The 25,777-nt window shown below is 35.6% G+C and overlaps 5 protein-coding genes across 5 annotated transcripts; 2 read left to right on the top strand and 3 right to left on the bottom strand.

Moving 5' to 3' along the window:
• Positions 1–706: 706 nt before the first annotated feature.
• Positions 707–6,984, bottom strand: LOC109011351 (phosphoglucan phosphatase DSP4, amyloplastic-like). The gene is made up of 14 exons (XM_018992513.2): positions 6,891–6,984; positions 6,714–6,783; positions 6,542–6,586; positions 5,548–5,650; positions 4,950–5,026; positions 4,776–4,852; positions 4,520–4,600; positions 3,961–4,093; positions 3,662–3,721; positions 3,260–3,316; positions 2,468–2,563; positions 1,968–2,027; positions 1,363–1,470; positions 707–1,099 (listed from the first exon to the last, which is right to left on the bottom strand). The coding sequence occupies exons 1-14, from the start codon at positions 6,914–6,916 to the stop codon at positions 968–970; spliced, it is 1,125 nt and encodes a 374-aa protein (XP_018848058.1). The 5' UTR covers positions 6,917–6,984; the 3' UTR covers positions 707–967.
• A 1,914-nt stretch (positions 6,985–8,898) lies between these two features.
• Positions 8,899–9,534, bottom strand: LOC109011368 (pectinesterase inhibitor 9-like). The gene has a single exon (XM_018992531.2). It carries the CDS (start codon positions 9,529–9,531, stop codon positions 8,899–8,901), a length of 633 nt encoding a protein of 210 aa, XP_018848076.2. The 5' UTR covers positions 9,532–9,534.
• Positions 9,535–11,048: 1,514 nt separating this feature from the next.
• LOC109011352 (protein GRAVITROPIC IN THE LIGHT 1-like) lies at positions 11,049–13,817 on the bottom strand. Its single transcript, XM_018992514.2, has 3 exons — positions 13,646–13,817; positions 13,253–13,308; positions 11,049–12,670 (listed from the first exon to the last, which is right to left on the bottom strand). The coding sequence occupies exon 3, from the start codon at positions 12,606–12,608 to the stop codon at positions 11,340–11,342; it is 1,269 nt and encodes a 422-aa protein (XP_018848059.1). The 5' UTR covers positions 12,609–12,670; positions 13,253–13,308; positions 13,646–13,817; the 3' UTR covers positions 11,049–11,339.
• A 2,728-nt stretch (positions 13,818–16,545) lies between these two features.
• On the top strand, positions 16,546–18,758 carry LOC109011354. The gene is made up of 3 exons (XM_018992516.2): positions 16,546–16,762; positions 16,949–17,013; positions 17,765–18,758. The coding sequence occupies exons 2-3, from the start codon at positions 16,964–16,966 to the stop codon at positions 17,997–17,999; spliced, it is 285 nt and encodes a 94-aa protein (XP_018848061.1). The 5' UTR covers positions 16,546–16,762; positions 16,949–16,963; the 3' UTR covers positions 18,000–18,758.
• Positions 18,759–21,657: 2,899 nt separating this feature from the next.
• LOC109011355 (transketolase, chloroplastic) lies at positions 21,658–25,769 on the top strand. Its single transcript, XM_018992517.2, has 7 exons — positions 21,658–22,255; positions 22,778–22,868; positions 22,983–23,088; positions 23,181–23,463; positions 23,831–23,979; positions 24,064–24,217; positions 24,511–25,769. The coding sequence occupies exons 1-7, from the start codon at positions 21,746–21,748 to the stop codon at positions 25,468–25,470; spliced, it is 2,253 nt and encodes a 750-aa protein (XP_018848062.1). The 5' UTR covers positions 21,658–21,745; the 3' UTR covers positions 25,471–25,769.
• The last annotated feature ends 8 nt before the right edge of the window (positions 25,770–25,777 follow it).

Genomic DNA, 25,777 nt, shown 5'->3' with positions numbered 1-25,777 from the left:
AAATCAATCTTCCACAACGCGCGTATAGGATAGATACAGACTGGCAAGTAGCGCATCATCCACTTTCTTTATTAATAAATTGATATACGTTCATTCATTTTAGAAAGAAAAATTCTATTCACCTGCATCCTAAAATTATTTTTATTTTTTATTTTTCTCTTCACAGATATAAAGATAAGAGTAGAAAAATTATTTTAAATAAATAATATTTATAATTTTAAGGTGTTTAAATTTGTACATTTCCTTTAAACATAAATATATTTAAAATTTATATAATTTTTTTTTTAATGATGAACCTCATTAAAAAAAATATCTAACACTACTCTTTATTTTATTTATAAGTTATTTTATTATCAAAATGTAATACCATTCATCTTATTTAAATAGTAAAATTTAATTTGTAAAATTAAAAATTTATTTTTTAAATTAAATTATACTTGATAATATTCTGCACAATAATTCTTTATTTATTCATACCGAATACTTCTTCGTTAAAAGAAATTAATTGTTTCTCAAATCTCAAACACGAACGGTAAACAAAATTAAAACAAATATCTATTACATTTACTGTACTTAAAAATAATATTTTATAAATAAATATAAGACTCGATCTGAGATTAATATTAAAAAATAATAAGCGTGATTAGAATAAAATTTTAAAAAAAAAAATTCTAAAGAAATATATACAAAATATATACAAATTCGATTAATTTGAACAAAAGAATTCTGTAGAAAAGGACTGATTCACGATAGTTTTGAGTTACGGTTACATCTCAAACGTCAGAAAGAGCTTCCAACCCAGAACAGCAAAGTTTGTTCCATGGAAATACTTTCTACAAGGCTTCTCACTTTATTTCGTTCCATGGAAATACTTTTATTTTCTTCCCACTTCTAATTTTATGGTGGGAGCAGGAGGACTTCATGCTATTATTGGTAACATTATACAGCTTGAAACTACCTTCACCATTTACTGCAAATCATCAGAAAAAGCTTCAAGAAACTGTCTTATTTTCAGTCGTTCATGCTTTGTGAGATCAGGATCATCACCGGTCAATCTCTTCCTCAGCTCCCCACTAATCTCTGGATTATCATCAAACACCTGCAAAGGAGAAGAAAATGAGATCACCAATGGAGTAAATACTATACTAGCTTTACAAGAATAAAATGAATCATGGATGAATTTGAGAATGGAGTCTCCGTCAAAAGATCACTTTGTTTTCATTTGCAGACCACATCAAATAATCCCTTTAACGAAAACATACAAACAATCCACAGGATGCAAAAGCTCATTTCTTCGGCGCAAGTTAGATAACCTTCTCTCCCTTTTTTTCTGGGTATCATGGCTAGAAATTTGGAACTTACTTCCATGTAATTGTTAATATATCCATCTTTGTTGACGGAGGTTAAAAGCTCATTCTTACTGCATGTCCATTCACCATCAACAACGTACTTGTACTCGTAGCGTCCTTCCTGTTGAAGCAAATGTCAAATGTTAGCACTTTTTTTCTTTTCTTTTCTTTTCTTTTCTTTTTTTTTGTGGTGGGGATGGGGGGGAGTATGTGTATCGGGAAGAAAAAAAATTGAGCAAATCCAAGTTAGATTATCCAGAAAGGATCCCGATCAATTTTGTGTTCGTGATAAGTGTGTGTATAAAGAAGAAGATCCAAATTCTACACGATCAACTCCAAAGACAGCCTAACATATGTGCCTGCAAAATACAACATCTTGAGACGAGGTTCAACTGGTACAACCGAGGATGATTCTAGGTGCATTTCTTGAGCACAACTTTGGATATCATAATAGAATCATTTCCATAGCTCTTGCTTCTTGAGTTAAAAACATGTAGATGGTTGGTTGCACACCACTTGCTAACACAAGAAACTTGACTCAAGCGTCAACATGCAGAGGACTGGCAAGTTTTCGCCTTTATAAGAACAAATATAAGGCCTATCATGAAATACACTTACAGGCAATTCCCTCCTGAGAATCCACAAACCCTGTTCCTCATCAAATTGTAAAGGCGATCTCTGCAAAAGGTTCACAAGACAAAAGGATTTGTTAAAAAAGGAAGCATGAAATCATAGCCCTACAAGCTTTAACATGAAATATATCATGATTCTAATGGTAGAAAACAAAGCAGCTATGCCAATCCACATCCTGAGGACTTACTAGAAGACCTTTCTCCATTTGTCCTTTACATTGGCTAGACAAGACAAAATAAACAAATTTGTATGTTGCTACAACAGAGTAGCTTTACTAGTTGCCCGTACATGAAGACGAAATACTTTCTATGGCAAAAGTTCCTAAAAGAGTGAAATCCACATACAAGACACTCATAGATCAAAACAAGCTCAAGAATTTCCATATTTTACACAAAGCCACGCAACCCCTTTTTTAATGCTTTAATCAAGAATCCCCGAAAAATTGTCGTAAGTCACAAAACTGATAGTATGTAGATGACCATTACCTGACCCCATCCAATATCAAGTCCAGATATTTCAACCGTTGAGCAATTAAGATCTTTCCATGTTAGAGTGACAGCCTTCTTCCTGAGGCCTGTAAGCTTTTATGATGAATGAGCATGTAATTAAACATCACATTCAGAAAAAAAAAATGACATTAAACATCACACAAGAAATCACATTACCAACATAATATTTTAAATTATGGCACTCAGGAAAAAAATAAATAAATAAAAGGAGGAACGGCGCTACTTAAGAAACAGACATTATTTTCATTCATAAATTTAAAACCTCTGCTGCATACCTACGTCACCACAGTGTACTCAATCAATGACTAGTATTAAAGAAGAATAGAACAACCTAATGCTCCTCATCAATGTAAATATTGGTAAACATCATAATAAACTACAGAAAACCAGTTATCACTCCAAAGACAGGACTATCATCAGGATTTAAACTCACTACATAAAACTAATTTCAAAGCTAATCTCATTTTAAAACAAATACACAATATGATACACATGTTGCCAGTGAATATTTGGAAAACAAGGAAAGGTTTGAGCAAATTTTATTAAATAAAATTCTAGTGAATAGTGCATAATCTACTTTATGATTTGTGTTTATTTGGCCAGCACTGAAAAAAAAAAAAAAACTGTATCAAGTGAGAATCCAACTTGAAATTTTGCCAATGACCATGGTCGATAAGGATGATAATAAGTCAAAAAGTTCAGATACCAGAATAAGATTTAAGGCCACTACCGCACTCAGTAATATATGAGAAGGGAGATATGACTCACAATATCAGCAGCCGCATTTTTTACAGCATCCAGTTTTGGGAAGGATGACCGCTTGCTCTGAAGGCCAGAAACAATGAGATATTTCAGAAACATGGTGAAGATTTGAGGCTATCAAGGCATTCATTGGCCTCTTTTATCATAATCTTCAATAATTTACGGATAATTATTGAAGTTAACAACAGCAATAACTCAATAAAAATGTCACCAACTCAAAATTTAATGAGCTTGGTTAAGAAATCTAATATGCACCCACTTCCTGTCATGCCTATGGAAGTCCGCAATTAAAACTTATTAACTGGATGTTTGCTATATTCTTGACATAGTACATACAAGTGTGCAGAATATTCACTAATAAGAAGATACAAAACAGTTTTAAAATACATTAAACAAATAAGTGTTTACCTGCAGCAATTTGTGAGCTTCACCAAGTCTATAGCCCTGAACCCAGAACATGTATGCCAACTGAAATTCAAGACAAAATTTTCAGAACAATATGAATGAAAAATCAAACATGGATCGGTACAGATGTAGAGATAATATGGGTAGCCCTTCATGAATGTGATGATGAGTATTTAAAATTAAACATTACAAACACCCCTTAACATCCAGAATAGTTCCAGAAGATGCCCGAGATTAGAGCTAAAATAAGAATGGCTGGTCAGAATAAAATCACATTTAAGGAATGAAACTGACATGCATACCGCAACTGCAGGAGCTCTTCCAAGTCCAGCAGTGCAATGTATATATGTCACACCTCCATTTCGGTTTATGGCCTTGTATAATTTGCTAACAACAGCTGGAAGCCGTTTCCGTAAATCAAATGAATCAAAGTCCCTGCTACATCAAACATTAGGGCAGTACAAAGTAAAGAATGGCATGAGCTCACATGCACATCTATGACATGTACACAAAGCACTGAAAGAAGCAATAATTGCTACATGCACATACACAGTATAAATAAGAACCAAACCAATTTTTCACATAAAGAGATTTTAGCACCGAGCAGACACATTGCACAATAAATATTTCGGGCAGATCAACCATAGCAAAAATTTTGAGTTAGAAAAAACACGTTTGTATGAGAAAGTTTAGATGATGGGCCAGCTGTAGCTCTTCTATAATGCTGAAACTGCCATACAACAAAGAAATGGATGGATAAAAGTGTTGACAAAGTAACCATCTTTCAGTATAGGAAATTAAAACATCAGCACAAGTACCATAAAATTTTGATGGGTATATCCACCACTCGACACAACTAACCTTATCTCAGCACGCAGGTGTTCAATGTCATCATATGTTTTAGCATACTCTTGTATGGCAGTAATGTCAACCCCAAAATATCTGGATGCACTGGTGAAGGAATTTGAAGTATGTATCTTGCTCAATCAAACATTCCAGTAGCTATCTCGCACACTCCATCGTAACCAATTTAGCAATTAATATTTCATGTAAAAGCTATACAAGAAATCAATTACAACCTCCAATGGAACCTTAACAAGAAAATTTGTTTGGATACTCCAAGTCTGGATCTTGCTGCAAGCAAAAAATAGTTTTCACTCCAATACCACGAAGTTTGTCTACATCTTGGGGAGTCTGCAAATTAGCAGTGGCAAGAAGCAAAAATCATATGGTTTATTTAAAAATGTAGAATTATTCACATTATTAAACTTTTTTTTAAAAAAAGGATTACCTGTAGGCATGATCCCACAATCAAGTCTGGACGAATGAAGTTGTAGTTCATTCCTACTTCATGCCTGTAGGTCAAGACTGTAGCAGACTTTGTTAGAAGGGAATAATGAGATACAACTAGGGAGACTCAGAGAGAGAGAGAGGAAGCAGGAATGCCAAGGTTAGGCAAATATACAGATTAGCCAAGAAAATCACAGGCACCTAGACTGCCAGAACATCTTCTTTTTTTATTAGCATTGGGTGTTTGAAACAAAATCTCGACCAATCCCAGTGGTGCACAAGCCCTTGGCAAGGACTTTCCCACAAGTGCAACTCAGGTAATTCATGGGGAACCACCAATCTGATGGCCCCTAGAAATTGTTTGCTTAGACTTGTAGAAAGCATACTACCAATACCAAGGCTCGCACCACTTGAGCCAATCCATAGAGGTTGCCAGAATATCTTAACAGTTAACACAACATGAGGATAATATAACTTTTCAGCACTCATAGCCCAAAACTTCTATTATGCAAATCAATAAGCAACCTTTAATATGTAAAGACAATATATGTTAACCAAATTGTCTCGTGAAGCTAGAAAAACAGCCAAACTGAACTTACCAGCACCCATAGCTTCTGTCATATTGTTACTATATGTGTCTGACTTTTCCTCCTTTACATTGGCACCACTTGTCTCAGCACTGGACGTGGGACCCGATATTGCCTACGAAAAAAGATGTCAATGTTCTTCTCCATGAAAAGCTTGAATGCAATCAAGCAGCATGGTGACTGAAATATTAAAATCATCACTTCTCACTGGATAGCAAATTATGGCCTCAAAAACAATAAGTCATGCTCAAAGCAACTATCTGGTACAATTGAGACACAGCACCATCAGTTCATGACTGTTTCACATGAGGTTTTCATTAATTTCCTTGCACAAGCCACAAATATCCTAGCAATTTGTGATGCATGATTACTGATCTGATAGGCCGATAGGTTATCTCAAAAGACAGATTTCTACAATACAAAGTGGAAACTAATTTCCATCTAAAGAACACATCGTCCCATTCTAACTACTAGCTAAGAAACCTACATAAGCCCCAACCCCTTTTATGCACCATATAACAGAGAACGTCCCAAGTTATATGGGGAAAAAAAACGCACAATGGATCACTCGTCCCATCCGTCATGGGGGGAGACTCCAAAGTAAACATGGGTTTTAATGGTTTGCCCATGTATTGCACCATGAAACCTACCATGTTATGAAGGCCACGCGCTGTTGTAGAAACGTCAAAATTTGGCTCCACCCAATCAACCTGAAAATGGCTAACCCTAAAGGACACTAAGACCCAAAGATAGTGTACTACTCTGTCCTTATCATATAAGAACGTGTTTCCAGAAGCAGACAAAGCAATATTCGACCAAATCAAAGATCCCCAAGATATTTCAGAAAAAAAAATACACGATCTAATACCACACTTAACAAAATCATACATATATCAAACCAAGAAAAAAAAAATCTACAAGTACAACCAATAAATCGAATCTAACAAAAAAAAAAGAAACTAAGAACTGTTGCAAAACCAAACCAGGAAATATATTCTGAAGTTACCTTGACCGCCGTACTTCGTTGTAGACCAGCACTACTCATCACTCCCTGCATTAAAGCATGAAATTTTCCATGAGTACATAGACACATGCATGAATACAATTATACTAATAAATATGGATTTATGAATATATATATAATGGAAACACGCGTAGGTGGTAGAATATGAGTGTACCAGTGTATTGACAGAGCAGGGAGTCTTTCTCCAATGGCCTTTGAAGCTTTGCAAGGGCAAGGCAGAGGATCTGAAATTGGAAAAGAGGAAAACAAACAGAAATTTTTAAGAAAATAACTGATAGAGATATGTTGAAAAGGCAGAGAATCAGAGGATGAAGGAAATGTTTAAGCAGGCCTTGGAAGATTCTGAAGACAGTTCATATCTGATCGGAGAGGAATGAGAAAAAATCTAGAGAGAGGACACTGTGCTGAACTTTTTTTTAAGTGAGATTTTTATTCTGAAAAAGTTTTTATATAGGCGTTGGGTCGTGGAGTAGAAAACGGATCGCCTTTCCCGATATTCTCCGGAATGCCATTCTCTTTTCGCTCTTTTTACTAAATTTTGCAGTTTGGGCCCTGGGATGTAAGCTATTTGCGATTACACCTCCCGAATTGTTTTCTCGTGACACATCCCATCCACAACGTTTGTTTTTTTTTTTTAAAGAAATCTCAAACAAAAAGTTTGGCCAAAATTTAACTAAAATTCATTTTTATAAATTTAGCTAATAGTTTTTTAACAATACCAAATAACAGACTCACTAAATCCATTATTATTTTATTAAAATATTAATTTTGACCTTTTCATTTATTTTAATTCTAATTATAATTTGAATATTTATTCATTATTTAAAAAGTACAAATTAATTTTATAACGTTCATATTATTCCTAACGTATATAATTTTCTAACGATCTTATTTTATAACTGTCATATTCTTTCAACTGATATATTTTTTCAACAGTCATATTCTTTCAACGATTATATATTCACAACGGATATATTTTTTTTACAGTACTTTTGCAATGGAGGAATAGCAAGCAGCGAAAAGATAATTGTTTATAGTGAAAATAATATTTAATCAACCCAAGGGGCTGGCCAGATTTGGCCAATAAATAAATCTTGGGCTAAATTACTGTTCATTTATTGAGTCCATTATAGTAATTTTTTGTGTAACCTAGCTAAATTTTGGTCAAAACTTGGCTAAGTTGAGTCCACTACTAGTGCTCTTATATTCTAGAATACATGATTTGTAAGTATAGTCCAAAATTAGCCCTAATTATATTAAAAAAAATTATATTTATAAATAGGTTTGGATCACATAACCAATAAAGTGTTTACATGACATAATTTGATTTGAAAAATAAATTTTAAGATTTGAAACTAATAAATCAAATTTGATCATTTTAGTGATGTGAATAGTATACTCTACACACATACTTAAAAATAGAATAACTCATTATGTTTGGCACGAATATATATAGTATCCAAAAATAATCAATATATCTTATCAATTAAGGTAGATGCCACATCAAAATATGTTAAGAAGATGGTAATTAAAAAGATAACAATAGTATTTTTCATCAATTGTATGCCCAAACTATTACTTATTAAATAAGTTGTTTTCTTAAATAATAAGAATAGTAATAATATTGTTATTATTATGTGGTTATCAACAAAAGAACAAAATAAAAGAAAAGGCAATGGGACATCTATATCCATGTTATAAGTTTTCATACATAATGAAATCAAGGGAAAAAAAAAAAACTGTTTTTAAATTCTATCAAATTTATCTTAAAATAAAAACAACTTCATAACTTGATTCATAATTTGAAGTAACATGTCTAACAGGTAATTATCCCAAAAAAGAAACCTTCATTCAAGAGTTGATAATTACTGTCCAAGTTGATAAAATTATCTAAAGGCATAGGCTAACAATAAATGATATTTGCAGTTTTAGAGTTTGCAACCTCTGCACATGACTTCTTTTGAAAGAAAATTGATAAATTCGGGTTCCACAGGAAAAAAATTATTTTTTTAATGATAGACTTCATTTATTTTTAAAAATAGTGAGCGGTACTTACACACTTTAAGACTGTATTTAACATTACTCTATAATTTTAATCTCATTCTCTCACCTATCTTTTCGCCTCAAGTGAGGGACTTCTAAAGTTTGACATCACATTAGTACATAAATAATTAGAACCAGCAAATTAAAAGACTGGACGACAAACAAAACTTCATATTCACATGCCTTTGATCGAGTATATTCATAAAACTACATCACAAGAACAATACAAGTCCAGCATAAAACAAGATTGGTCGAAACAAAAAGTTCCTACAACTTGCATACAATCTCAAAAGTCCTTAGGGTTTCTTGGTGGCACGAGCTGCTCTATACTTGGCAGCATATCGGTGAAATAAGGTTAGTGCATTGGTAGTGGCTTGCGCCACATTCAGAACCTTTCCCTTAATCGTGGCCTTCAACTTACCCATCTTGCGCACAGGAAACTCGTCCAAACAAGTGCTTACATCGGTCAAGGCAGCACTGACCCATGTCTCCACATTATTAATGTGCCAAAAGAAGTCATCTCCGACAGGTTCAAGTCCCAGGTGACGAAGTTCTTTAATAGAGTGGCCAAGTTGCTCTATACTATCATTGATTTCAGCCAGGCAATCTTTCACAACTTGGTACCCCCTGATCTTGCTTGTCTCAAGTTCCTTAGCCACTTTTAACATGTATTTCCTTGTGTACAAAGCACGGTAAATGCTCACAGACAAGGCAAGGCGTGCCAATTGCTCTGGACTTTGTATGCTAGTGGTGTTGGCATAGCTAGAGAGGTACTTGGTACAGAGAGCAGGGTACCGGGTGGTGCGGCACGAGGCCTCGATGTAGGCCCTTGATCGGGAACGTCTTGCAAAGGCTGGTTTTGCCATGGTTGATATGAAAAGGAGACTGCATAAAAGCTTGAGCAGCAAAGAAAGGCCTAGTCTGGCCATTGTAGTTGCGAGTTGATGGCAAATGTGATAAGAACTACATCAAATTCAAAAGACTTAATTGGAGGAAGTGACATGGGTTTGGAAGCTAATTATATAGAGATTGTTGTAACATGTTGTACATATATTTAATTAATTAACGTGCATTAATCACAAATAATTAATGGTCTCCCAAAAAATTAGCGCTATTCCATTTGCATCTGGTCGGTCAAATTAAAACAGATTAGCATGATCAAGCACGCATTGCTTAGAATCTTGGGATCCTAAGATTGAAGTAACAGATTTGCCTTCTAAAAATTAGCTGGACTAACCCCAAGTGGGTCAATATCCACCCTTATCTAGTATATATGCAGTGTTTAATGGACAAAGCACGTGGGAAATGCAGGTCAATGTTTGTGTTTTACGTTTCGGTGTCCGACTTTCTAACTTGATAAGATAACCACGAACATCAGGCGAACAAATTCAAGGTGCAATAAGGAAACATTTTTGTAATTTTTTGGTCATAGATCGATCTCCTCAGTCATTTCCCATTATTTATCAACTTTTAAGCTTCGTTTGTTTTCGCAGATGAGATAAGATGAGTTGATATTAAAATAAAAAGTAGAATAACATATTTTTAGAATATATATTTTTAATATTTTTTTTATTTTTGTTTTAGGATTTGAAAAAGTTGAATTGTTTATTTTATTTTGTGTGAAATTTTAAAAAAATTATAATGATTAGATATGATGAGATAAAATGAATTAAGAGGAGTTGTGAAAACAATGAGACCTTAATTTGTCATCAAATAATTTGCAAATAAATAAATAAACATAAATTTCTTATCATCGATAAAAAAAAATAAAAATAAAAATGAAAATGAAACGATAATGTATGGTATTCGATCGTATTTCTCTAACGAAAGGAAAAAATAAAATAAAGGAAGTCATTGGGTTTAAGTTAAGAGGTTCTAGAGAACTATGATAAAATTTCAACGATATCCCGTTTGAAGTTATACATGGCAATTGGTGGCAAACTCCTTAATAACGTGGGGGCAAAGACTAAAGAGTGATCTTCTAACACAAAATACCTAAGGTCCACTTTTCCGTTTGTGCAATTAAACTATTCAAAATGAACCACATTAATATCCATTTAAAAAAGAAGAAGAAGATATTGCAATAACCTCTGAGATCGTGCCTGTTAATCTGGTTGGATTAGCTAGGATGGAGTGGCAGATATAACTTAACATTGAAAGAAAAACTAATAATTACTATTATATTATGTCATGAACTTGTTCTTACGTCGGACCAAACAAAATGTAAATTAATAAGATCAAATCTTAATCTATTTCTACAAGTAGTTCGTTGTTACAGGAAAATATGTTTTTGGACCTAAATAGTCACCACAGTTCACCTAGGTGAAACCATTGACTCGTACAGAAGCAGTTTGCAATATATACCAACGGAAGACATAATGTAAAATCGCCTTCTAAATCATACACTAGCTATGGTCAATGCAACTGCAACAAGTATGACACAATGTTCATCAACACACTCTTCTTCCAATTTTCCATTAAGGCGTGAATCAGCGAAACGAGTTGTGATATGAACTCATGGTGCTTATAGCCTATTTGCAATTAAGACATGCACCACCCGCCAAAACTACCATGCACGCAGGAAATTAACAGCTCATTCCCATCTACTAATCAGTTATTACAATTCCAGAAGATACACACACAAACACAATATAATATAGGAAAAGCAACACACAGACAATATCAAACACAACGCTTACACATCTGGACAGAGATTTGCATACATATACATGCCAAGTCATTCAGCAACCCTCATGCCCGAGAGATAAACTTGACTCTGAATCACACTGCCCCCAATCCAGAAACCAGGCATAACCATTAGCCCAACCTTTGGCTTTTGATCACAGTCATCCACGACCAAATTCTTCACAACACTTTCCATATAAACGTCCGAGAACTCGGTCCCTCTCTTAACCTGAAAGACCTTAGCATTGGGATCAAATGAATAAGCCAGCCTATGCAAAAGCCAGACTGACTTCGAAAGTTTTAGGAAAGCCTGGTAAAACGGAGTCCTTGGATGCCCACCCCCCATTAAATAATTTCTCTGATCTAAATTTCCAAAGAACGAAGCCTCCATCTTTGGGTGAACTACCTCTAGGTACTTGCTCCTGCAAAATTTCCCAAAAATGGAATCTGGATTTTGGCCTAGCATGTCCAATGGATCCATCTCCCTGAGAGAAAGAAATTGGTGGAAGAAGCTGTCTTTAGTGACCGTGAGATCGTCCGATTTGACAGAGAAGCTTGCTTGCTGAAACCCACTGAACATTCTTTGGCATATATGGGATTCAAATGCATATTTTTTATGAGCTCTTTTTGCATAAATGACATTAGGTTCAATTGAGTTTGCAGCAGCATCAAGATCCCACCCAGCTGCTTTCATCATGTTGATCAACGGCTTAGAAAAATCATGAATGGCTTTGAAAGTAGCTTCTACAGCAGATGTAAACAGATCAGGGGATAAATCTACAGGCAAAAATCCATTTTCATCTGAGGAACCTTCTGATTCTTTTGTTGACAAGCCCCTGAGCTTAAGATTCTTCTCCAGTTTCGCCCGCCTCTGGTTTGCCTCATCAATCTGCTGCTGCAACTGAAGAACCTCAGAATCTTTATTCAGAATTTCAGACTGAAATTTCTTTACCATAACCTCATAGGTTTTCAGCAGGCTCTGTTGTTCCTGGATCTCTGCAGCTAAGCGGGAGTCCTGTGGGGAAACACATACTGGCTTGGGGTTTTTTTCCCTGTAAAAGTGCTTGAGTTCAGATAGGTTCTTCAGCTCAGAAATTACAAGTCTATCAGCAGCTTGAATTTTATCAGGGTCATAGGGAGTATGAGCAGCTTGCAGTTGTATGTAAGCTGATTTCAAGGAGGAAATGTTGGTAAAAATCTTGGATATCAGGGCCTCCACAGCTTCAGGATTCTGATTCATGGCCTCTTCCATAGGTTGTGGGTGGACCTTTTGGCTGTTGCTCTCACGGAGTTGGGAATCTTTTGCCCCAGTGGGTAGCATAGCTACTTCCAATGATGGGCTAATTTTTTAGGTTTCCTTCGGAGAGAACACCAACGTACAACCTGCAAATTCCCACAAAAGTGTTATTGGCACCTGTTGAAAGCCAAGAAAGTTATAAAACAAAAGCAAAGCAGTTCTTCCAAATATGAGGGCACGACTGATGCAGTAGTACTTATGTAGCAGCCATGTCATGTGGATTAGGTGGCTACATTGCAGACCAATAGTTTGTTTGAGTGCAGCCACATGAAAATCATTTCAAAACTAATTACATAGAGCAACGCTTTGTTTTAAATATGGCTAAAGAAGGCTGCTTCTTACTAATCCTGATCCTTTTCTGGAGGTCAGGAGTAACCTTAGACTGGCTTTGAATGCCATCAAGGGAGATAATGAAGTTCATAAAACTTTAAAGTATAAATGCAAAACCTTTTAGACAAATGGACATCAACCACAGGTAATAGATAAAATCTTTGAGAAAATCACAAGTAAAATCGTATCTTATGTAGGTACTCACTACGCCAAAAACTCTCCATTACATATCACTTTAAACTCTCCATTATCATTCACTTTTGTAAGTACGATACAAACTCCAGTAAACTAGCTAAATTATACTGCAGAAGGAAATATAAAAGGGCTGAGCTGCCTACCTATAAAGACCGCAAACGAGGCATAGAATTTCTTATCAAGCATACTACCCTTTAACCTGAAATTTAGCGAACAAACAAATAAAGAAAACATATAATTCAATGATTCGCAGCATATACACGTATTTATTGTGCAAAATAATTCTCAAATTCCATTCTTTCCACAGCAGCTGATATGAATAGGAACAGAGCGATGATTCATCCGTTTGTCTTCCAAGAATGTGCGAGAAGAAGAAACGAGAAATCCCTTTTTTTTTTTGAAAAAAAAATAAGATTCGAATCGACAAAGACTACATTTTTCAATCGAGCCTAACGAAAAATTTCAATGCAAAAATACTCGATTTTTAGATAATTTCTACTGGATAACAGACGGGGAATTTGAAGTATATATTTTACCTAGTCGGATATCTCGCCAAAGTAAAGACAACAGCAGGGCTGCAGGGGTGAAAGCTCCTTCAATGTTTAGACTCTCTCTGACAAATGTAATTTATGTAAACCCTAAAACTAAAGGGAAAGTATGCGATTATTCCTTTCCTTTTTCTCTTTCTTTCTTATTATTATACTGCATTCCATTTCTTTACAATACACTTTTTATGTTTATGATTACAATTTACGGGACTTATTTTCTTTCAAAAAAATTATATAAGTTTTTTCATAACTCAGAGTCTCAGAGAAAAAAAAAATATTTATATATTTTTCATTTTCGAATATACTGCCTGGAAAAGTGACAATCTCAAAACATATAATAAAATAAGAAAAATCCATGGAAATATTTTATTTCATAAGGTATAATTTTTTTAAAACATATTGGTATGGGAATAGAATTTTCTCTTTTTAAGCTGGATCGGAAGAATTTTCTTTAAATCAATCTATTAAATTATTTTGGAATAATTCATAAACTAAAAATCTAATTTTGGAGACTTGAATCACTTGTGTGTATTATATACACGCACATTAATTAGAAGTTCTGTAAATTAATTTAGAAAATAATATACCGAAAGTATACGCACACAAATAAGTATATTATTTTGAAAATTAATATACTTATTTGGAGATGATTTAGATTTTATGCCTATAAACATAATAAATATATATATATATATATATGATTTATTATGCATCAGCCATTATTCACTTTCACATTTTACATCTATAACTTTTTTATAAGGTATAGAAATATTTTTTATAGGGTATAAGAATATTTTTCATAAGATATAGAGTGTGTAGTGATAAATAATGTCTGATAATAATAATTTATATATGTGTTCTCTAAATCCTCAACAAAATCACTTTTTATATATAAATAATTTTATATACAATCATGAATTATAATATCACGTAATCATTTTAAAAAAATATAAAGTACATTATTAAGAAATTAATTTTTTTATATAGATTTCATATTATATTTATTTTTTTTAAACGATTAGACGATAATTATATAATTCACGATTATAAATATATTTTTTCTTTCTATATTTTGGAGGAAAGAAAGAAATATGTATTGCCGAATCTATAAACACCCAAAATTACATTGTAATATCGAAAACACCATCATATGTCATGATTGCACATCATTTCTTTAGTCTGCAGTCTGACCATTAAAGAAAAGTAGGAAAAAGTGGGGGGAAAAAAAAAAGATTATACCCTCAAGCTGGAAACAGCATTCCTATTGTCTTCTAATTATCAATATGTGAATCGTTAATTTTACTGTCATTTTCTCAAGTTTTGTCTGCTTTTCCTTTTGGCTGGAGATGAAGTAGAAACTAGAACGTGCAACAATATCATTACTGGTTTTAATCCAGACAAATAAACCCTGTTTTTTCTGAAATCAAAGGATTAAAATTTAAATAATGTTTGGTCTGCTGGAAAGCATTTAAATTGCAGGGCCATGGGAGAATGTTAAATTACTGTTGAAAGGAAAACAGGGTTTTTATTATCATGTTGAGAGCTTGGCAGCGAGTTCTCTGACCAGCTTAGCAGCAACCATTGCAGTCATACCATCAACAGTGTCGCGCTGAGGGTTGAATTCGACCACATCCGCATTCCGCAACTGCAGGAGCTCAAATGTGTATCTGGGTCAATATAAATTATGATAACGAATGATAAAAGTCAAGTTTACCTGCAAAAGCCTCCGAGCAAAATCACCCTCCATGATTCGGGCAAAAGGAGAAGCATGTGAATACTTATTTCCTTCAAAGGCATGATAGAGATCCGGGTGGCCATCAAGATGAAGAATATCTACAAGACCCCCCGAGTTTCTCAGAGACAGCTCTGACAACAGGAAAAGATATTGAGTGATCACCACCTAGAACTACTGGGCGCAGTGGATCTTAAAAGAGTCTGGATCTTCGGCTTTGTGTTTGACTAAAAACATAAATAAGGGCTATAATGTTTGCCCATGCCACTGTCATCTTCATAAATCTGTGATCATTTCATCTTCCAATAAATCCTTTTCAAGTTCTTGGTGATTGAAGTTTTTTTTTTTTTGGCCTTTTGGTTAAACTTGGATAAAACTAAATTTTTCTTTTTACCTTAAACTGGAAGAAAACTTGCGACAGCTCTGGACTTGGAACTTAACATGGAATTAGTATAAAGTTGATTTTGATACATGGAATTTATATTAAGATGAACAGTACCTTGATTTAGCAGATCACTTAGTTGATACATGAAATTTGTATTAAGGTGACATGTTAATATGTGTTGTTTATGAGCACATGAGATTCATTTTTTGTGTATATAAATTTAATGTATTTTATTATATATGGAATTGCTAATTTTGGATGCATGAAATTGTATTAATATATATATTGGATGCTATGAAATTCTATTTAAGCAAAAAATTAATAATAATAAAATATTATTATTTTATCTCAAATATATATAAGTCAATGTGAAAATTTTACTTGAATGACAATGTAAATATATAAAAGAGATAATTTTATATATATATACATAGATCAATACCAATACTCTAAGACATAAGTTTATCATTCCCAAAGTCCATCTCCCGGTCAGTCATTTTGGTCACTGTTTTGATCAGTAACTTAAATTTGAAAAATTAACTGACGTGGAATTAACTCATTTTCTTAAGTATTGTCTTATTTGTTTTTATAGTTCATCTCATTTAATTATTATAATTTTTTTAAATTTTTATACCAAATAAAATAAATAATTTAAAATTTTTAAATTTTAAAATAAAAATAATATTAAAAAAATATATTTTAATAATATATTATTCAATATTTTAATTTTAATTTCAATTTATTGCATCTAAAAAAACAAACGATGCAAGTTTCAGCCCAACCCTCCGAAAACCCTTCTCAGTACTTTGATTTTTCCTTTTTTCCTGTTCTAATTAGTGACTAGTGAGTGTATTGAGCTCTTTGGGAAACTATTCTGTCGATCCAAAATCCTAAACACCGATCGCGGCACATAAGCCCTAACTTCCTCAGTTCTCCCTCCCCCTCAGCCGCCGACGACGCTAATCTCTTTCTATCGCTCGACTTCTTGGTATGTTCTTTTTTGGATTGTATGAGTTTTGAGTGTGAACACAGAAAATCCTCAACGCAAAATTCTGCTTGCTTTTAACACTGACTTCAAATATATAGAAAATCGCAATCGAAACATGCACACATAGAAGTTTACATATGCCATACATCTTCATCGTTTTTTTAATCACATGAAAGAGTGAAACAGATCGAAGAGTGAGCTATGGTAGGCCAAGAGAATGTCAAACATCTTGAAGACTGCTCAGTGGCCAAGTTAGTATATTTTCCCCCTTTTCTTCCCTTTATTTATTTTTTCCTTCGTATTTTTTCTTCTTATCTGTTTCATAAGACTATTTGGGTTTTTCTCAGAGCCTGAAAATGATGAAAATATGATGAAATTTTTGTTTTAGTTACTTATCAAGGAATATTTTGTTTTTGGCTGTTTGTTGGGTTTTTACACAGTTCTGTTTATAAGGATTTACATCATGATCTTTCCTAAATCTGTATATAAACAAAGATTCTTTTGCAGTTTCTTCTCATCGAGTGAGTTCAACTTTTATTTTTGTGTCATCCATCCCTGATGAGCATAAGAACATAAGTATAATAATAAACCTTTTTTTTGTTTGTATGCTTATTATTATAGATCTGCGTGTCATTAATATAAGATGAGATGTGTATATCTTGAACATCTAAGTTATATGAATTGAACCTGAAAACCATAAGTAACCCTCAAGATTACTCATCTAGAAACCGCCACTGAAGTCTTTATCCAATTGCTTTGCTTGTTCCATCCTTCCATGACATTGGATGAAGAAAATTAGAAATTCTGTCGAAATTTTTATTTTAAAGCTCTTGAGATATTGTAAATCTGTTTAATTCTCGGACACATGCCCAACCTGCTTTATATCAGTCTTATTTTTGTTTTTTGGCCCTCTCACATAGTAGATCCAATTCCCTTATTTAGTTTTAAGTGTTGTTTTGAATTGGAATGTAATGAGCTTTACTGAATGTCAATTGTTCGCAGCGCACTGGGAACATGGGTTTTTTCAGTAGCAGGGGCTTTACTTGCAATTCCAGTGGGTATAAAAAGGAAATCTCTAGCACCCCTTGTGTTCTTTGGCACAACTGGTACTATGCTTGATATCATCATGGGAATTACTGCCTGTGAAAGAGAACATGCAGAACGCCAAATGAAGCTACTAGAAGATCAAAATTCTGCAGCTGATGCTTCTCTTACCGAGACAGTATCTGAATCTTGACATCAAGCTGATATTTCCATATGCCTCACATTTGGCAGCTGTCAGTTTGTTCGATTTGCTTGGCTGTAAAAGACAAAATACTTCTTCGATCGTCCTTTGTTGAAACGGTATCTCTTTCCTTTGTTTTGATTTCCATTCTTACTTGTTCATTGTCTTAAATGTCAATCTAGAGCTGTTTGCAGGGAAAATCTAGAGTTGTTTGTGGGGCAAATCCAACTAGAAATGAACTGAAAGACTTTTATCAGTTAATAATCCGGTTTATATTTAATTATCAAAAAAATAATTCGGTTTAGGTTTCATTGATTTATTTGGAAGTCTGGAATAAGGTCATGGTTTAATGAGCTGAGATATGTTCCTGTAGGTGATTTCTACACAATTCTTGAAAAATCATTGAATCACTTTAGAACAAGTTGCTCCGGTGTAAAGTGGGATACATATAGAGTAATTTTCTGAATGGTTAGCATATATGAAAGAGTTTATCTTCCAGCCGGTCCATCCGAGCTTTCGCAAATAATAGCCTTCAAATAGTTGATTGCCACGTAGGCTTCACAACTTAATTACCATGTGACTGCACATCAGCCGATCCAAAATTCTGAGCCCTCGCCAACCTCTCGCACGAAAACCATCACCTCCTCATCCCCTCGATCTCTATATAAGGTCTTTCAGTTTGATTCCACCGTTTGAGAAGAACCAGACTGCTGCCACACAAAACCCAGATTGTCACCGCATGAACCCAGAAAAAAAAAAAAAAAAAAAAAATCGTTGCCACAGCCGGACAATGCCATCTCACCCAAGTTTCGTCGCCCTCCACAAATATCTTTCTCCCCAAAATTTTCCGTTACCCACCCACAGCTTCTTTTACATTTTAAATCCTAAAATTTCAGACAAAAACTTCTATAGATCGATATGGGTAAGATTTATGCTTCATCGCCCTTTGCTATTAGATTTTATTTTTTTGAGTTTCCTGGAATGAGAAGATTTATGCTTCATCGACCAATAGGAAACATCATATCCTTCTAGACATCGTCATGAGAGTGGGTCGAAGCTCTCTAGAGAGGAGATAAGCTTATCGGGAGATTAAGTCTGAATGCATAGGAGGTGGCGGTTGGCCTTGCGGTGCGACAAGTTGCTACATTGTCACCATGGAGTGGCTTGGCGAGAATGATGTGAAGGCATGGGAGTGACTTACTAGCATTGACGGAAACCTGTAATAGAGGGAGGTGGTTTGAGGGGTCCAATGAGAAATGAAAATCGCAGAGGAGAGTGCAAGAGAGGGATGGACGAAGAGAAAGGAGGATAAAGACTTCCCAGTGAGGCAAACTCGATGTTGGACAGTGTGGAGGATGGCGGCAACTGCTGAGAGACATGAGAGAGAGAGAGAGAGAGAGAGAGATAGCAAGAGAGAGAGGCACTGCAGATGAGAGAGAGAGAGCGAGAGAGAGCGAGAGAGTGAACTTGGAAGCACCAGATCGATTTTTCTATGTGAATGATTGGATTTCCTTTTGTTTCCCATGTAAACAAGTGTATTTAAAATTTGGTGTAATTTTTTAAGTGGCAGCATATAAGTGGAAGGTTGTTAAATAAAGAAAAATAGCCTGACCGGTTAGAAGTGCGTAATGCTAGATGCTCCACCATCTTTCCACTCTTATCTCACTACACTTTCATAACACTTTGTAAATATAGCACCTTCCATCACCCTTATATCATCTACTATTTAAAAAAAATTAATGCGCAATGCCACCTGAGTAGAATGGAAGTGTAGTATGCAAAAATTTCCCACAAAGATGTTGTAACATGAATTCCTCAAGTTGCAGGAGTGAAATGTACATTGGATCGTTTTGCTCTGAAGCATGACATCAACTTAGAAACCATTCAAATCTCCAATTTTCCCAATCAAAGCTGGACTCCCTAGACTCATTTGTTGGGAGGAAAATCTTGAAAGCAATTTATCCTCGAGCTCCATGTTTAAGAGTCACGAGCAATGACAGTTTAAAGTTTCTAGTGTCAATACTCATGAAGGCTAGCTGTTTAGTGTTACTATCGAGATTTATCATCCGTAGACCGGACCACCTGCTCCTGCTCTAGCCAGCTAGATAGGGAAACGGAAACCTGTATGAGAATAAACGTGTTTTGAAGACTGTCTCATTACTCATCTTAGTTTTGCAGATGCTAGTTCGTTTGGTGGCTTTCCCTCTGCTAATTAAAGTTAGGTGGCGGAAAGAAGCATTAAAACTTCCGGGTGACTATTGGGTCAAAGTTTGAACCACAATGCAAAGGACCTCTCTTCCTTCCTAACCAAACTTCTGCAATTTTTTGGAACAAATCTTCAACACAGAGTGACAGAGCAAACCATATATATAACCAACCCTCCACCAAACTTCTTGACCCACCACCAACTTTTCAGCAACGGATCGCCTTAAATTTGGACGATCCATGCCATTGCTGGATGCATGCATCTAATTTCAAATTAGAATTAAAAAAACAAAAAAAGGTAAACTATACTATACACACCGTTCATTGATCTGTCGCAATGCTGCCATTTAATCTAAGAGAAATACTATTCTTTCATATAGTTCTTATTATCTTTAATAGCAGTCGCTTGAAAAGTGCTAAATCAATCAATTTGATCAAGAATATCAATATTTATTTAGATTAAACACCATTGTTGGGGGTAAAATTAATAAAATAAAATAAAAAAAATCAGAAATTCAGTAAAAATAAGTTCAAATCAACAACTTATTTAGATTAATCTGTCGTTGTCTGGCCATACATAAAACAACCAGCCTTTTTTAGTAATGTCGAATGGGTTGTGTACAATATTTGCATGCCGCTTCCGAAAGAACCTATGCTCCAACCAACATCTCTCACCCACCCACCTACCACTAGGATCTGAAAACCGTTGTAGGATCAGATGCTGACTATATAATAATATATAATTACTCGGTGCTTCCAAAGCAGTTAATATTCTAACATTCTTATGTAAATATTTCTGTTTGTATGTTAGAGGACACATTATTCTGATACATATGCATGCAGAGGATGTGTCATCACTAGCTTGTTTATAACAAATAAAATCATTCTTCTTTGTCCTGTATGTATGTATGTATGTATGTATATTCAACGTCTCTCAAAAGTTTTATCAAAAACAAATTATACGTTTAATCGTTCAAATTATTTAATAGATAAATAATAAAAATATATATAACTAAGGCTCATATACTATTCTTTTTTTCTTTTTAGATTAAAATGGTTCAGTTGAGGAATTGGTTTGAATTTATACAATTTATTAAATAATAATAATTATAATCGTGAGTGTGTAAACACTACATAATCACTTTAAAAAAAATAAATATAAAATTCATATAAAAATAATTTTTTAATAATAAATTTTATTCTTTTTTAAAATAACTATATAATATTTACAGATCCTATAAATATATATAGCATTACTTCTATTTATTTCCTGCGACATATAAAAGAAATCGGGAAAAAAAAGAGAGGGAGCAAAAAAAAAAAAAAAAAAAAAACGAAAGGTAGAGCGTTTCCTACCCACAGTCAACGGCTCTGATATCTCCCACTCTGAATCTAACGGTCAGTTCTCTCTACCCGTCATGATTTTTTGACGTATAGACGAGAAGATACACGCACTCTCACGGATAAAATCGAACACCTCGGACTCTCCATCAGCCATTTATAATCGTTACTCTCTCTCCCTCTCTCTCTCTCTCTCTCTGTGGTTGTGAGTTATGGCTTCCACTTCATCACTGACCCTGTCTCAGGCACTCCTAGCCCGAGCCATTTCCCACCACCATGCCTCCAATCCATCCTCATCTGATCGCGTGGTCTCTCTCCCCATTCACGCTATCCCTACTTTCTCCGGCCTCAAATCCTCACACTCAAAGTCATCGACCGGAGTCCATCACCGCCGACGCCGAGTCTCCGACTCTAGCCTCCAGGTACGAGCCTCCGTCGCTCAGACCCCCACTGTCGACAAGACCACCGATATCTCTTTGGTGGAGAAGTCTGTCAACACGATCCGGTTCCTGGCCATCGATGCCGTTGAGAAGGCGAACTCTGGTCACCCGGGTCTTCCCATGGGCTGCGCCCCGATGGGCCATATCTTGTATGACGAAGTCATGAGGTACAACCCCAAGAACCCCTATTGGTTCAACCGTGACCGCTTCGTTCTCTCAGCCGGCCACGGCTGCATGCTGCAGTACGCTCTGCTTCACCTCGCTGGCTACGATAGTGTCAAGGTGATTATTACCTAATCTTTCTTTCTAATTTTTGAGAGAAATACTATGCAGCAGCTGCTATTCACTTTCACGCTCCACAACTATAATTTTTTGGTGTGGTAGGTGCAGGGTGTTTTCTTATAGTGCGGGGTGGTGAATAGTAGATTATAAGAATTTCTCAATTTTTAAAGGATCTATCGGGAGTTTTCATTGGAAAATTACGTATAATATATTTTTTTTGAAGGATTTTGGGGCTACCTTTGTAAGTGTGTTTTGCTCTCTCTCTCTCTCTCTCTCTCTCTCTCTCTCTCTCTCTCTCTGTGTGGATTGGGTTTGATAATAGTAAGATTCTGATACACCGTGTATTCGGGTACTAAGGTCTAATGAATATAATTGCAAGTCGATTTCGTGACAAAAGGTTACAAGGTTTTATGAATATTATGATTTCTACACATACTCACACACACAACCTTTGTTAATTATATTTTTAAGAATAAATATTTGATTCTGTATGAATTGAAAATATTGGGGATCCACTATCAGGAAGAAGACCTGAAGAGTTTCCGTCAATGGGGAAGCAGAACCCCTGGACACCCCGAGAACTTTGAGACACCTGGTTGTGAAGTCACAACTGGTTAGATCCTTCTCTTCAAATTTTAGCTAATTGATCAATTTTTCTATTAGTCATTATGACAGCATCTTCCTCGCTTTTTAATTAATCTCTGTTGTTTTCTTTTACTTTTTGCAGGTCCTCTTGGGCAGGGAATTGCCAATGCTGTCGGTTTGGCTCTTGCCGAGAAGCACTTGGCTGCTCGTTTCAACAAGCCTGACAATGAGATCGTTGACCATTACACGTAATTACTCTTTGTTTTCCATTTCATATATAGTTTAGGTTATATTGCCTTATCTTGTTTGATTTAAAAGTATCTGCGTTTGTTTTCTCTAGATACGTTATTCTGGGAGATGGTTGCCAAATGGAGGGGATTTCAAATGAAGCTTGTTCCCTAGCCGGGCACTGGGGACTTGGGAAGTTGATTGCTTTCTATGATGACAACCACATTTCTATTGATGGTGACACAGAAATTGCGTTCACTGAGAGTGTTGACAAACGTTTTGAGGGCCTTGGGTGGCACATTATCTGGGTGAAGAATGGAAACACTGGCTATGATGATATTCGTGCTGCCATTGAGGAAGCAAAGACTGTGAAAGACAAGCCCACTTTAATCAAGGTTAGAAATTCCTGATATGTTGATTCTTATGGTGCAGTGCAGTTGGGATTGATACAGAGAGGAGATCATTTCTTTATATACCAATGCACTGATATATTAGTTTTCATGTTCGTAGTTATTTGATAAGTTCAACCAACTATGCCTTAAGGTTGCGCTGCATCATACCAGCAGATGGGAAGGGTATTTGTGGAAGTTGAGGCAGGGTTCTGTTGGCTCTTACACCCTTCTTCACTTGCAATCTCTAAATCCTGAATATAGGCTTCAACTATCTAGTGGATACATTGAAGTCATTCTTTATTTGAGTTCTGTAAAAGAAGGGTCAAGAGTTTGATGTGCTTGACTTCGTTTTTCATTTGCGTGCTCTCAGGTGACTACAACAATTGGCTATGGGTCTCCAAACAAGGCAAACTCTTACAGTGTACATGGAAGTGCACTAGGTGCCAAGGAAGTGGATGCTACTAGGAAGAACCTTGGATGGCCATATGAACCTTTCCATGTGCCTGAAGAGGTTAAAAAGTGAGGAAGCATGGATATAGATATCATTGTTTGTCATACTACGGGGGGAATTTGGTATCAATAAATTTTTTTGGACTTTCTCAGGCATTGGAGTCGCCATGTTCCTGACGGTGCTGCTCTCGAATCTCAATGGAATGCCAAGTTTGCTGAATATGAGAAGAAGTACAAGGAGGAAGCGGCAGAGCTCAAATCTATCATCTATGGTGAACTACCAGCTGGCTGGGACAAAGCACTTCCTGTAAGTAATGATCATTTTGGTTACTCTTGATCTCTTCTTTCAGGGCCTGCCTGCTTGTTCCTGTCACATGATCCTAAAATGGGCATGGATGTTCCTTTGGCGAGTATTTTACACAACATTTGATTACATATTTGGCTTCTGCTTTTCACAAAAAAAAAAAAAAAAAAAGACCATAGCATTTATATTGGTGTTGGCATATGTAATCTTGTAACTCGGTATTCACATAGACTAGCCCATATTGGAAGTACAGATCAGGTTATCTTATATATTATTTTTTCATTTCTATTCTCCAGACGTATACTCCAGACAGCCCCGCTGATGCCACCAGAAATCTGTCTCAGCAATGTCTTAATGCCCTTGCAAAGGTTCTCCCAGGTCTTCTTGGTGGCAGTGCAGACCTTGCTTCTTCCAACATGACATTGCTGAAGATGTTTGGGGACTTCCAAAAGAATACGCCAGAAGAACGCAATGTTAGGTTTGGTGTTAGAGAGCATGGAATGGGAGCCATTTGCAATGGCATTGCCTTACACAGCCCTGGGCTGATTCCATACTGTGCTACTTTCTTTGTTTTCACCGACTACATGAGAGCAGCTATCAGGATATCTGCATTATGTGAAGCTAGAGTTATCTATGTTATGACTCATGATTCAATTGGACTCGGAGAAGATGGCCCAACCCATCAGCCAATAGAGCACCTAGCAAGTTTCCGGGCAATGCCCAATATTCTGATGCTCCGTCCAGCAGATGGAAACGAGACTGCAGGAGCATACAAGGTTGCAGTCCTTAACAAGAAGAGACCCTCTATTCTTGCTCTCTCTCGGCAAAAGCTTCCCCAACTTCCTGGAACTTCTGTGGAAGGAGTTGAAAAGGGTGGCTATACTATTTCAGACAATTCTTCAGGTAACAAGCCAGATGTTATTTTGATCGGAACTGGTTCTGAACTGGAAATTGCTGCCAAAGCGGCTGAGGAACTGAGAAAGGAAGGGAAGGCTGTTAGAGTTGTTTCCCTTGTTTCTTGGGAGCTCTTTGATGAGCAATCCGATGCCTACAAGGAAAGTGTTTTGCCAGCAGCTGTCTCAGCTAGGGTTAGCATCGAGGCTGGGTCAACATTTGGGTGGGAGAAGATTATTGGAAGCAAAGGTAAGGCAATAGGAATTGACGGGTTTGGGGCCAGTGCCCCGGCAGGGAGAATATACAAAGAGTTTGGTCTTACTGCAGAAGCTGTTATTGCAGCAGCTAAAGAACTTAGCTAGGCTTGGATAGTTGTCATGAAAACTTACCCTTTGACAAGTTGTTTTGGGTTGGTAATTACTGTGAGGAGGCCATTTCCAAGACATGTTTTATGCCACGGTCTCTTTCTCTTTTATGACAATAAAAGGCCAGATTAAATTTTCTTCTATTATGGTTCCTCAGTGGAGCATATTTTGATTCAAAGAGAGATTAGGGTTTATGAATTTACGCAAATTTGTAACAACTCTTGGACCTGTCTTGAGTTTTATAATGTTATGTTGTTGTCTTTCAATTATGAAGAATTTGGAAGCTTTTATGAATATGCCTGTA

This window comes from Juglans regia, chromosome 12 (genome assembly GCF_001411555.2).
Source record: "Juglans regia cultivar Chandler chromosome 12, Walnut 2.0, whole genome shotgun sequence".
Taxonomy (NCBI): Eukaryota; Viridiplantae; Streptophyta; class Magnoliopsida; order Fagales; family Juglandaceae; genus Juglans; species Juglans regia.
This window is presented reverse-complemented; position numbering and strand designations above follow the sequence as displayed.

What these genes read in the sequence shown, in the direction of transcription:
- LOC109011351 (XM_018992513.2), bottom strand. Translation starts at nt 6,916, where the DNA reads ATGAACTGTCTTCAGAATCTTCCAAG. An exon ending in CCTGCTCTGTCAATACACTG is followed by an intron (nt 6,587 to 6,713) that starts GTACACTCATAT and finishes GCTTTAATGCAG; the next exon opens with GGAGTGATGAGTAGTGCTGG. An exon ending in CAGCAAGATCCAGACTTGGA is followed by an intron (nt 4,601 to 4,775) that starts GTATCCAAACAA and finishes CAGTGCATCCAG; the next exon opens with ATATTTTGGGGTTGACATTA.
- LOC109011368 (XM_018992531.2), bottom strand. Translation starts at nt 9,531, where the DNA reads ATGGCCAGACTAGGCCTTTCTTTGCTGCTCAAGCTTTTATGCAGTCTC.
- LOC109011352 (XM_018992514.2), bottom strand. Translation starts at nt 12,608, where the DNA reads ATGCTACCCACTGGGGCAAAAGATTCCCAACTCCGTGAGAGCAACAGC.
- LOC109011354 (XM_018992516.2), top strand. Translation starts at nt 16,964, where the DNA reads ATGGTAGGCCAAGAGAATGTCAAACATCTTGAAGACTGCTCAGTGGCC. An exon ending in GAAGACTGCTCAGTGGCCAA is followed by an intron (nt 17,014 to 17,764) that starts GTTAGTATATTT and finishes AATTGTTCGCAG; the next exon opens with CGCACTGGGAACATGGGTTT.
- LOC109011355 (XM_018992517.2), top strand. Translation starts at nt 21,746, where the DNA reads ATGGCTTCCACTTCATCACTGACCCTGTCTCAGGCACTCCTAGCCCGA. An exon ending in GAGATCGTTGACCATTACAC is followed by an intron (nt 23,089 to 23,180) that starts GTAATTACTCTT and finishes TGTTTTCTCTAG; the next exon opens with ATACGTTATTCTGGGAGATG. An exon ending in GCTGGGACAAAGCACTTCCT is followed by an intron (nt 24,218 to 24,510) that starts GTAAGTAATGAT and finishes TCTATTCTCCAG; the next exon opens with ACGTATACTCCAGACAGCCC.